Source organism: Fundulus heteroclitus, chromosome 13 (genome assembly GCF_011125445.2).
Source record: "Fundulus heteroclitus isolate FHET01 chromosome 13, MU-UCD_Fhet_4.1, whole genome shotgun sequence".
In the NCBI taxonomy this organism is placed as follows: domain Eukaryota; kingdom Metazoa; phylum Chordata; class Actinopteri; order Cyprinodontiformes; family Fundulidae; genus Fundulus; species Fundulus heteroclitus.
In genome coordinates, this window is record NC_046373.1 from 17,880,678 (window position 1) to 17,893,009 (window position 12,332).

Sequence of the window (12,332 nt, forward strand, 5' to 3'; positions counted from 1 at the left end):
ATTTTCTTATTTTAGGGGTCAAAATGCTTATTCCATTGGCAGATAATCTTATTTTCCTGCTCAAATCAATGACACATACACTAACTTTAAGAACATTTTACTTATTTTTAGATCCGTTTTTGCAGTGCAATAGTCTTTAGTTTAGACACTAATACCGCGCCATACCTTTATCCGCCATAAAGACATAGTGGACTTTTATTGTTATCGTTGAAAATAAATGTAAGCTGAGAACTCGACTAGTGCCGAGATCCGATCCAAGCAGGTTCTGTTATAGCCGTTAGAACAATGTGCTGAATAACTTCCAAGATATACATTTTTAGATTATGTGGTTAAACACAGGTTACGGACACATCTTCATATATCTGTTTATTAAAACAAATATTAAATAATAAAACATATTTACACAGATTCCAAATGCTGGGCTCACAATACACAGAGATAAGTCACGACAGGTAGAAAAAGTGATCGCTGTAGAAAATAAGGCAGACTCCATCCAGGATTGCTGCAGTCAGATGAGGATGGTCAGTATGATGAAGGTGGTTGCAGGTTTTTGGCAGATCTGGTTTCTGGAAACGTCCTCAGCCGTAGGCGTATTTGTCCGTGGGGCCTTTATCAGTTGGAGTCATGTGTCCACTAAGTTTCATTAAAAGCTTCACAATAAGGCCAGCCTGGTAGAAAGAGACAAACGTGATCGCATTAAAGAAAAAGTTATTCAGCTTTGAAGATCAGATTAGGAACAAATCAACTTTGACTGCGATTTCTGGGTAGTCTTCTCGAATTTGTTCTGTGTTTAAGACTTTAAAAGCCTTAAAGTGACACTATTTGCACAACTATTTTGTTTCTATTTTATTTTTCAGCTTTCTTAAGCAAAATCTCTGTGGGTTTTCCCTCCATGCAATCTGGTCTTTCCTAACTTTGTGTTTTACTTATGATTTTTACGCTCTTCCACACACATTTTATGTGAAACCGCCACAATTATGAAAGGATGGAGAGATGGATAGACAGCCTTAAGGAAGGACGGTTCATCTAGACCAGGAGTGTCAAACATACGGCCCGCGGGCCGGATCCGGCCCGCCGAACAATTTAGTCCGGCCCGCTGGCTAAATGCATTATCATTATAAAAAAAAAAAAAAAAAAAAACATTTTTTTTTTTCTCCCAGTGTCCTGTCTGGCAATGTGGCAATAAGATGCCACAAAGAGCTCATCAGATTTGACTTTCACAAGTGGACAAGATAAAAGGAAGAGAATGATAAAACAATTATTGAAAAAAACATGTACTTTGTTTAATTGAAAATATGCAGTTCCTATATTGTCCACGAGGGGCGCTGTGTATTAATCAGCAGATTAAGCTTCAGGTGTGTAAAAATTCTAATAATTTCTTAATTTTTATCTGTTTGATGTATTTTGTCATGCAGGACAGTGTTTTTAAGTTCCAAAAAATGTGAATAAATGTTTTTCAACATTGTACAAACACTGTGATCAGTTCTTATGCATAATGCACAAGTAAATGTTTAACTGAGTAAAAGTATTGTTGAAATTGCACATACTTTTCCTAAAAACGCTGAGGTTATTCATAATATATTGTGTAAAAGTGAAATTAACTTAATATAAAAATCAACAAGTCCACATTTATTAGTTCTATTTAATCTTGCAATGAGTTAACTCGTGTGGCCCTCTTGAGATCAGATTAAGCTGAATGTGGCCCCTCAACCAAAATGAGTTTGACACCCCTGCTCTAGACCATCTGAACCAGTGATTCCTAAAGCGTTTCAGTCATAAATACCGTGTTAAAAGCCTGTAACCCAGCTGAACGCGCTGAAGCCCCGGAGCGGTTACCTGTTTTGTGTGCACAATGAAGTTCATTTTGTTGTCCCCACTGTGGATCTGGAAGTACTGGTCAGCATGTCCCAGCTGCCAAATGAATGTGCCATACTCTAAGCTGATGAGAAGGACCTGCGACAGCCAGGGAGTAAGAAATTAAAAACACAACTCTGTGCATCAAAACAAGCAAACTGGCAGAGAAGATACCTTGGTCTCCATGTTCATGAGGTGCAGTCCCTTGGTGTTGACCCCCACGTAGACTCGGATGACTTTGTGGTTGCTGGCGCTGGCCTTGGTGTAGACCTGGCCGGTGAAGAAAGCAGCTCCGTAGGTTGGGATGTCCCAGCAGTTCTGGAGGAAGAGCCTCTGCAGGTGGTGCATCTCTTTGCTCACTCCCTCGCTGGTGCTCAGAGCCTGGTGGAGAAGGATGGCGGGTTAGGGGTCCGGCCGCCTCTCGGGAGGAATGAGATTTTTGACGAATCATGACGGCAAATGAAAACAAATGTGCGTACTTTGTATTCGTGCAGAATCCTGTTGGTCCAGTGGTACGCTTTGCTTTTCACCTTTGATATCGGCACAATTGATTTCAGGTTCTCCTCACTGTTGAAATATGCAATCATATTAGTCTCAGCTTCCGTGATGCTAGTTTGAAGGCTGGACGCTGATGTGATGCGTTATAACATCTGGAATCAGTCTTACTTGAGGAAGCCTTGCTTGTGCTTCTTGCTCTCATAGTTGCCATAGATGATCTGCAGAAGGAGGCTGGCCAGAGTGATCAGTTTGCTGTCCGGAGCAGGAAAGTAGCCCTTCAGCAGGCAGTGACGGGCCTCGTCGAACAGGATGAGGATGGAGAGCGGATCTTCCACCTTATGGGAAAACAACAGAGGACTGCGTCTCGGACTCTTCTAACAATGCAACGGCTGGAAACCAAAGCTTCCCTCGAACTGCGACGTACCTTCTTCTCGACTTCAAGAGGCAGCCGGACGTCCCTGCGAAGGAAGAGTTGAGGAGTCTCCCGTTGGGGGTCCAGCACCGTCAAGTCTGACACGATCTCCGTCCAGATGCGCAGATGCTGCAGAGGCTTGTGGTAGGGCTTCAGCTGCAGGTCTGGCACACAAACAGACACACCAATCTTTCCGCTACTTAAAAAATATACCAAGAAAGCATAGGATGGCAATATGTATCAAAAAGAAAAAACATATACATTTTCTACCCTGGTAGAGCTATGATATAATGAATGACGGGACTCACGGAGGTTCTCTGAGCAAATCCAGATGGTGAAGTACTGCTGGGTTTCCTGAGAAAGCCGCATACCCTCCATTATCTGCTGCACAGTTGTGTTGTTGCCGTGCTTCAGCTCCACGGAGCGATAGGAGCCATCCATGCGGTATATACGCACCTTCTCGTACTGGGGGAGACACAAAGAGTAAAACCTGAGGCCTAGGACTGCGTTTGAGGAAACACTGCCATCTACAGGCTAATAAAGCAACATCAGTTTACATGTTATAGATTTTACACTGGCTTGCCTAAGTATTAATACCACAAATACCTCTTCACATGTTGTTACCGTGCACCCATAGACTTCGTTAAATATATTTAGATAATTGAATGAGACATAGGGGGAACGTTACTGCATTGAAAGAAAAATTATTATTTCGGTATAAACCCAGCAGTTCTGTGAAGGCCTCAGAGGTTTGGTACAAAAACATTAGAGAACCAACAGCACTACGACGGCCAAGGAGCACAGCAGACCGGTTAGAGAACATTTCATGGAGAAGATTAAAGCAGGGTTAGCTTATAAAACAATATCCTGAGCTTAAAACGTCTTAGAGCATCGTAGCTCTGGAAGAGGTAAAGAAATCAGCAACTCAGGTTGAAGGATTTGATGACAGGACACACAAATTTGGCCTTTATGGAAGAGTGGAAAGCCAGACAAAGTCCTGTTTGAAGTTTGTCACAATCCGCGCCGAGTACACAGCAATGATGTGGACAAAAAAAGATGCTCGGGTCGAGGAAAACTAAAATTCAACATTCAGCACAAAGCCAAGCGATAAAACAACCATCGCACACCATCCTCACTGAAACATGGTGGTGGCAGTATCATGGTGCGGGACGCTTTTCTCTAGCCGGTCACAGGCTGTTTGAGGGCAGAACAGCACCCCTGAACACGCAACCGCAGGCCCAATGGAGGGATTTACAACACATATGTGTTAGAATGGCCTAGTCAAAGGCCTAAATCCAACTGAGAATCTGAGACAAGATGTGAAGATTTATACACACAGAAGCTCTGCAGCCAATCTGACTGAGCCTGAGCTGTTTTGCAATATATATATATATATATATAAATAAAAAGGTGACAAAAATTTCCATCTTTGTTACAACGCTGCTTCCACGTAGAAGAATTTTATTGCATTGGAAATCCAAAAATCCACCCAAGGTGTCTTTGTGGTGACCTGACACACTTCATACAATTAGAGAAAATAAAATATACTCTAAGGGGATCCAAGGACACATTTTTCTCTGTCTGGGGTCCGATATTGACACATTTAGGTAAACTTAAAACTGTGTCTACTTAATGATCCTCTGGCAGTCATCCTGCCGTGGGTTTAATAAACCCATGTGTACCATGTTTTGTGAGGTGCACAGCCTTTTTAAATAGAATGCGGGGGAGCGGCAAGGTACGTAGGGGAGGGAAAAAAAAGACAAAGGAGAGAGAGGGCGAGAAGAGAGAGAGAGAGAGAGAGGAGAGAGAGAAGAGAGAGAGAGAGAGAGAGAGAGTACACACCAGAGAGAGACAGAGAGAGACAGAGAGACACAGAGAGAGACATAGATAGACAGAGAGAGACAGAGAGACAGAGAGAGAGAGAGAGAGAGAGAGAGAGAGAGAGAGAGAGAGAGAGAGAGAGAGAGAGAGAGAGAGACAGAGAGACAGAAGAGAGACAGAGAGAGAGAGAGAGAGAGTAGATACACCCACATAGACATAGAGAGACAGAGAGAGAGAGAGAGATAGAGAGATAGAGAGATCTATATATATAGATCTATATATCAGAGATATCAGAGATAGACATAGATATATATATATAGATATATATATTATACACATATATATACATATATATATAATACATATATATATATACATATATATATATATATATATAAAATTTGTCTTTTTTTTTTTTTTACACTGCTCTTGTCTATTTTGTATTACCTTCAATTATCTACTCTTGCTGGATTGGTGTCAAATGTTCTTGGGGATGGGGGGGTTAAATTATAAATATGAGTATCATGTCTCTTGTAATTGAAATTAAATAATGTATCACTGATGCTCAATAAAAAAAAAGTATAAAAAAAATAAAAATAAAAATGTCCATCTTGGATAGAGAAAAAGGAGGCGGGGGCCGGAGGCCGAGGAGATATCTGGATGGAGTTAAAGAGGACTTGGAGGGCTGGAGAGAAGAAGATGCAGAACATAGTGTTAGATGGAGACAGATAAGGTCACTATGGCGACCCCCGGATAGGAAAACACTGAAAGGAGGACATGACGAAAAGCTGTGGGAAGCTCACTGTAAATAAAACAGCAGAATGTGGTTCTACAAAAGCACTGTCTGAAAGGAGCTGAATGCATTAGCAAAAAACTTGTGCAATGCACCTTTAAAATCTGTAATAATGCAAAAACCCTAAAGGGGGTGGAACTCACTGGCTTGCTGTTTGCTTGCTGCAGAAGTTTTATGGTCTCCTCCCATTCGTTCTGTTTGTTCTCCTCACACACCTGGAGAGGCGACCTCTTCTGCTGGTCCTCTATGTGCTGTAGTCAGAAAAGTCATAAGAATTGACCTGTGACGCACGTTCTGATCTAGGTTTGGTAAAAACATATGCAACACAAGAAAAGGAGGAGAAGACAGCAAAGTTATGGGACGAATCCGCAGCTGCGTTTCGTACCCGATCGATCTCCGGGTGCTGCAGTAGGAGCTTCACTATCTCGGCGTGGCCTCCTCTGGCCGCAAAGTGCAGAGGGGAGCTCAGCTGGCCGTTCAGCAGGTTTGGGTTACAGTTGCCTTTCTCCAGCAAGATTTTTGTCGCCTCCACTTTACCGTGCCTTAAATAAGTCAAATACTCGTTAAACAAGACCCAACACAAGAGGTGCATTGCGAAAGCGCCAGGATTTCCGCTGACGTCTTCCCCCTCTGGCGACAAGCTGAAATGACCAACGCCGTGTGCATGGGAGAAGTGGAAAAAGAGCTAGCTGGTAAAACTTCACAGCTCTTTTTTATAACATCTTCTGCACTTTGAATTGTCCTGTTACTGCAAAAGTGATTTATGAATAAGCTTACCTTGCCTTCTGGGGTAAGAAAGTTAGAAATAGTATGTTATATTATATAGAAATAATATTTTATTATTAAGATTGACTGAAACTCCCACAGAGTTTCGGTCTGGGAGTTCCGTCGCCGATCAGTGTTAGAAAAATGTAAATGTAATAATTTTATTTTTATCAAGCTACAGCCATTTGGTTTGTTTTAAGAGTTTGCTTTCAGGAAGGTTCTGTTGTTTTTAACCTTAGATAAGGAATGTCTCCTTTATCCAGCTGTGCATGAAGCTGGTGATTGATCATCACCCGCAATAAAACTTGCTCCCTTCTCTGTTTTCCAACCCCCATTGTTTTAAACTCAAGACTGTGATTAAATCCTCCTGACCCCCATTTGATGAGTGACAATAAAGGCAGAAAGACAGAGGCAGTCCGGCGCAGATGGATCCGAGACTGTGATGGAACAAGCTTCACGTTTCTGGCCCTTCTGCCCTCTTTCTGATGAAAGAGTCTAAACTTGTGTTTGTGTTGGTTTTCTTTCCAGAATAAAGGGGTTATTAAACTTAACTCTATCAATCAGACTCCATTTTTTTTAACTCTTGACTGGAGTCTGTGATGGGGTGTGAGATGCACACGTTGCTGGTCTTTTTTAAGCTCCATCTCATAAAACTAATGGCTGCGGAGACTCTCAGCACAGTAACAGCTGAACAACAGTTCGAGCAGTTGGAAGGAGAGCGTGCAACGCGTCGCACCAACGTGCCCGCCCAGAGGATTCGTAACCCCCTTTTACGCGTCGGGCAATTGTGAGGGCATATTTGGGAAAGACGATGAATAACATTTAACTTCAAAGCTTGCGCAATGCACCTTTAAAGCACAACCGAGCAGGACGCTAGAAAACTAGGCCCTCCGGGAGCTTGGCCCTACCAGCAGGCGTAGTGGATGGGGGACCAGTGATCGCTGTCCAGCTGCTTGACCGAGAAGCCGCTGTCGAGGAGCTTAGAGAGCAAGTCTGTGTCTCCTTCACAGGCGCTGCGGTGGAGAGGAAAGTCGTCCACCCACTGGTGCTCCCTGGATAGGGGTGAGAATGGAACGAGGGGTGTGAAACACGGTGAGGGGGAACTAACCAGGTTTGCCCTGACAGATACATTTGATAGATGTGTTCTTTGTTCATTTAACAATTCAAAAACTTACTTGTCTTCTCCCACACAGTTGGGCCCATGCTGCCATTTATCCCTCTTGGGGATTTGGATCTTGGAGTAATCTGGAGCTCCGAGACCGAAGTAAGGGTTTATGATGACTTTATCCACCTAGAACCAAAGAGATTATTTAATTATAACAAAAAGAGAAGCGGGCGTTCAAACAGTAACAGGTCGTTGGTGTGATGAGATCTCTGACCCGGTTGGTGTACTGCAGGTCGGAGCCAAACAGGGGATTCTGGATGCACATGTCTGCCTTCTCCAGGGACATCATCTTGCTCTTGATCTCCAGGGCGGTGTAACCCATGTGCAGGCCCTCGTCGCTCAGTTTCCCCTCGCTGCTGTAGGCTGGGTTGTTCACGTTGGTCTTGACCCGCTCGACAGGAGCCGGCCTGAACAGGGCGGGGATGGCGTGAGGGACGGTGTGCTGCTCCGCTAACCATCTGCGGAGGTAAAGGAAGGACAGGCTCAGGCCTATTCGACCCGGAGACACGTGCCCCGGGGGGAGAACACTGGAAAACGCTGCCGGTCTCCTCACTTATCTAGAGCCAGGAGCATCTTGGAAGTGACGGAGCAGAAGTGAGGGCTGGTTTCGCTGCACACCCGCATGATGTCCTGGAAACAGTAAAAACTGGGGCTCCCCGAGTTGTGGATGGGTTTGCTGTTATCTGTGGAGGAAGACTCGTTAATCTACAACAAAAGCTACAATGTCATCCGGAAGTACATGGGAGCTATTCGCATTTTGTCGCGTGCACGCCTCAAATTTGGATTTTTTTTGTTGGTTTTTTTTGGAAGGGGAAAGAAAAAGGGCCTCAAGAAATCCCAGTTTGTAGTCAGCTGCACGCCATGTAGGGGAGGCAGCAAATATGTGGATAAAGGTTCTCTTCTCAGATGAACGCAAAACTGAGCTTTTAGGCCAAAATGCAAAATGCAATTTGTGGCAGAAAACGTTAACTGTGCATCACGCTTACTCAGCATCCTAAGCTTGAAATGTTGCGGTGGCAGCGCAATGCTAGCCTCGTGAGACCATCCTGATCTCGCGAGCTTTCAAGGTTTCACTCGCAGATCAGTCTGGCTACTCTCCGTTAAAGAAAATTTGGAGCCGTTCACCAAACGAACGTCCAATCAGCGTTGGCTTTGAGGCGGGTTGAGGTGTGACGCAACGAGAAGCGCGACAGTTCAGTCTAAAGAACATGGCGGCTTCAGCCGATGAAACTAGCGTTAGCGTGGCTATCGAGCAAGTTTTATCGGAATTACAGAGTATTTCTTCACTGAAGGAAAAGCAAAACACTGCTCTGGAGGCTTTTCTCAGAGGAAAAGATGTTTTTGCTCTTCTCCCGACTGGTTTCGGCAAGAGCTTGTGGTTGTGTTTTCGTCGTCGCTGTTAGTACGTCATATGGTTCGTTGATCTGATTGGTTTATTTGGCCCGTCTATCACCAACATAGGCCAATCAGCTAACCAGTATTTTCGCCCCTTCCCAAAATTACTTCAAGGGAAGGTTTCCAGATGGATATGCGGAGCAAATCCATCTGGCGGAGTCAGGTTAGCGCAATGCTGTGTGTTTCACCCAAAGCACCGCATCAGTTATCTGCAGCAACACCCTCCAGACCAGAGTGGGAGTTCGTCTCCCATCAGGACCACGAAGGAATGGCTGGCATCAAAGCCAACTCATGAGACAGAACGGCCGGGGAACAATCCAATCAAGACTTGAAAGAAAAAAAATTAAAAATCAACGTTCACAGACACTAACCGAGGAACTTCGCAACAAAAATTTGTTCTCCAGATGTCCAAATCTGGTTGGGTGACATCCCAAAAGCCTTGCAGCTGTAAATGCAGTAAAAGGTGGCTCTACTCTACAGGGGTAATATAAACGAAAGCCTTCCAACTTCACAACAATTCGCTACTTTTTGTTGGTCCGTCACACAAATTCTCAGGACAATTCCCAGTGGTTGGCGGTCGGAACGTGATAAAATGCGAAGACGTTCCGAGGGACTGGAACGGTGGAGTAAAAGCTCTTCTAAGCCCACCTTTAACGCCGACTGGCACCACAAAGAGAGACGCCTCTTTCTCTTCGTTGTCACCTTCAAGGATAAATCTCTTCATGTGCACCACGCGCTTTCCTGCGGAGCAAAACGCGTCAGCTGATCTCAGGTTTTCTCAGAACCGTGTGTTCGCGCGAACCTGTCTGAACCTCACCTATGAAGCTTTGGTTGTTGGAGATCGGTCTTATAGTTTCATCGACGTAATCCAATATGGATTTAGACTTGTCTCCTGATTTAACGTTTGTCACCAGAAGGACTTTTTTCCGCTTCTTCTCCTTCCCCTCCAACGGCACTTCTTTCAACAGGATCTTCACAGGAGCCAACGGGAAGAAAGACACACATAAAGACTCTGGACTGCACGACGAATTAATCCTACAGATACTCAGATTTCTCTGTCACCATGCTCTTAGTTGTCGTCTTTAAAAACTATATTTGAAAAGAAAATCAGTGTTTCTCAGCACACCTCATAAGCTTTAGCCCTGTACTCCTTGGAAGACAGGCTGACTTGATTCTTTGGACGAATCACAGCGACGTACACGTCTTCTGAGCCGTCCTCGTTGCCCATTGTGCCGTGTTTTCCTCAGGCGCGGGTTAACGTCCAACGTAGAGGCCAAATGCCGTGGAGAGGCATGTCTGAAACGACAGAGAGCGTCAAGACAGGGAATTTATTTTAGGCAGAAAACGCTCCTTCAAGTCACATTCAGCTAAATCTAACACCGAAACAATGGTTTGATTTGTCAACCAACAACTACCTTTCTCATATTCTCATCTGATTTTTAGTGAGGCGAACATTTTAATCACAGATGTAAATGTGTCAGTGAAATAATTTATTTCTTGGAAAAAAAATTGAGATTTATGTAAAATTATTGTATTTTATTTCTTTTCAAACTATTTGTTGAACGTTATTGCGAGATTTGCGTATATGAGAAGGAGCAGAAGTTTGGAAAAGAGCTACAAGTAGCAGTCTCGTGTTTCCTGTAGCTGTCATGGTATTTGTAGTTATGTTTGTAATATTTTGTAAATGTATTGGTTATGGTGTTTTAATTACTTAATTTAGAGTGGACAACGAAGAATTAATCTGTTAAAGATAAAGTGGCAGGCGGTCACGAGGTAACTTTTGTTAAAGTATGTGTCACCTGACTGTCTGTAAATGTATCCATTTCTAAAGCTTTGTCTTTATTTCTGTAGTTTTCACTGCGTTTATGGCGTTTATTAAAGAACACGTTTGAAGGAAGCCGTGCCAGTGTTGTCACTTTGGAGTTACAGTAAATATTACATACATTTTACCATGAGTAAATGGTGAATTTGTTCCATGTAAATTCACACCAAGGAATAAATATTTATGATCAGTAATGCTACCGAAGAGTATTTTTAAATCAGGCTTCAGCAAAACAGAATTATAAGACTCTAAGTTTTTTTCAGCTCCATTTCCAGATGTGATTTTAAGATAATATTGTTTTCCTACTGGAGATATTTATAGGTTTGGTTTTTCTTGCTCTTAAATTTACTTTGTGTCACATGCTAGAAAACAATGACACTTATTGTAGCTTTGACCTCTCAAAATTCAAAGAAACTTTGTTTTTGCAGCAGATTACTGTCAGGGAACCATCACTTTTAAATCAAAGAAACAACAAAATTCATTTTTCTCTCAGATGTGTGAAAACAACATGAGGCATTAACATTCATATCCAGCCTCGTCAATGATTGCTGGGGCCAAATGTGACTCAAATAATTGAGTCACAATTCAATAATATAAGTCACAATAATGTGACTCAAATAATTGAGTCACATTTATTTTTACGGAATTGTTCTGGGTGCCAGAAATAGTGGTTAGAAAACAATGATTGTCTTTACGTGGATTTTTGCATCTAATAGCCTTTAATAATGTGCTAATTTGATAAAATAAATCACAAAATCCCCATGAAATCTGCTAATGTTTGTAGCTGTAACGCCACAAACTGTTTAAAAGTTATCAAGGCCCTGTTTATGTGCTAAGAAAACATCTGGTGTTTAGATTCACTGAATATATAGAGCATTGCATTTCAAAAAGTGATCATGTTTAAAATAGGAACTTATTAGAGACCTCCAGGAAACCATATGAAACATGTATCAGGGGTAGTTCTGCACAATTTAGTAAAAACAACAATGTAACAAAAAGAAACAGTTGCAGTTAACCTATTAAACATGTTTAAAACAAATTCGTGAATCCTATAAAGTCATGTAGTGATCAATATCAACTACAACACAATAATTGAGGCTTTTAACGACCTAAAAAACAACTTGGCTCTTATTAATAATTTACTAAAACCAACCTGCCGTAGATTATGAACCTCCTATGTGCTATTCCTGTGAACGTTTCGGGTTTTGGGCTGTTTAATAATACATTAGCACACAGCAGACAGAAATAAGCATCAGTAACAGCTCAGAAACGGACTTGAGTTCAAAGGAAGGTCACGCCCCGGAAACCAGACTGTTGACTTTGAAACTGTTTTTCTTACATAAACAGATCAATATATTATATTCTTGAACACACACAGTCCCGTCAGATGTAACGTGTTTACAAAGATTGTCTTGTCACCCATAAGTAAAGTCCAATTTCTCAACTCCATCAGCTTACTTTTTAGCGGGGGTGCTACACTCATCGTCCCCGGTTTTCCGCTCTATAATCAGCTGAAACTTACCGAGCCTGCTCCTAAAACGGACCGAGCTTCCCTTCCTCTCGGCTCCCCGGTGCCTTTCAGCGTGTCGTATAAGCAGGTCGAGAACAGGAAGCTACTCCCGGTTAACGAGCGGAGTTTTTTTGGAGAGCTTTTGGGAAGCAGTTGCGGGCCTTTTCAGTCAGGGCAGGGTTGCAGACACAAACAGAGGAATCACGTTACGTTTCATTGAGGCGGCGGCGGCGGCGGCGGCAGCGGCAGCAGTTGTACAACAGAGCCCTCTGGTGGTGAGGGGGAGCCGGTGCAGCA

At 42.9% G+C, this 12,332-nt stretch overlaps 1 protein-coding gene across 1 annotated transcript; it reads right to left on the reverse strand.

The window, feature by feature from the left end:
* Positions 1 to 353: 353 nt before the first annotated feature.
* krit1 (KRIT1 ankyrin repeat containing) lies at positions 354 to 12,252 on the reverse strand. The gene is made up of 17 exons (XM_012875299.3): positions 12,048 to 12,252; positions 9,830 to 9,999; positions 9,521 to 9,674; positions 9,352 to 9,444; positions 7,862 to 7,991; positions 7,523 to 7,766; positions 7,319 to 7,434; positions 7,052 to 7,195; positions 5,764 to 5,920; positions 5,522 to 5,629; positions 3,073 to 3,229; positions 2,777 to 2,928; positions 2,521 to 2,687; positions 2,334 to 2,421; positions 2,029 to 2,235; positions 1,837 to 1,953; positions 354 to 668 (listed from the first exon to the last, which is right to left on the reverse strand). The coding sequence occupies exons 2-17, from the start codon at positions 9,929 to 9,931 to the stop codon at positions 579 to 581; spliced, it is 2,226 nt and encodes a 741-aa protein (XP_012730753.2). The 5' UTR covers positions 9,932 to 9,999; positions 12,048 to 12,252; the 3' UTR covers positions 354 to 578.
* Between the last annotated feature and the right edge of the window lie 80 nt (positions 12,253 to 12,332).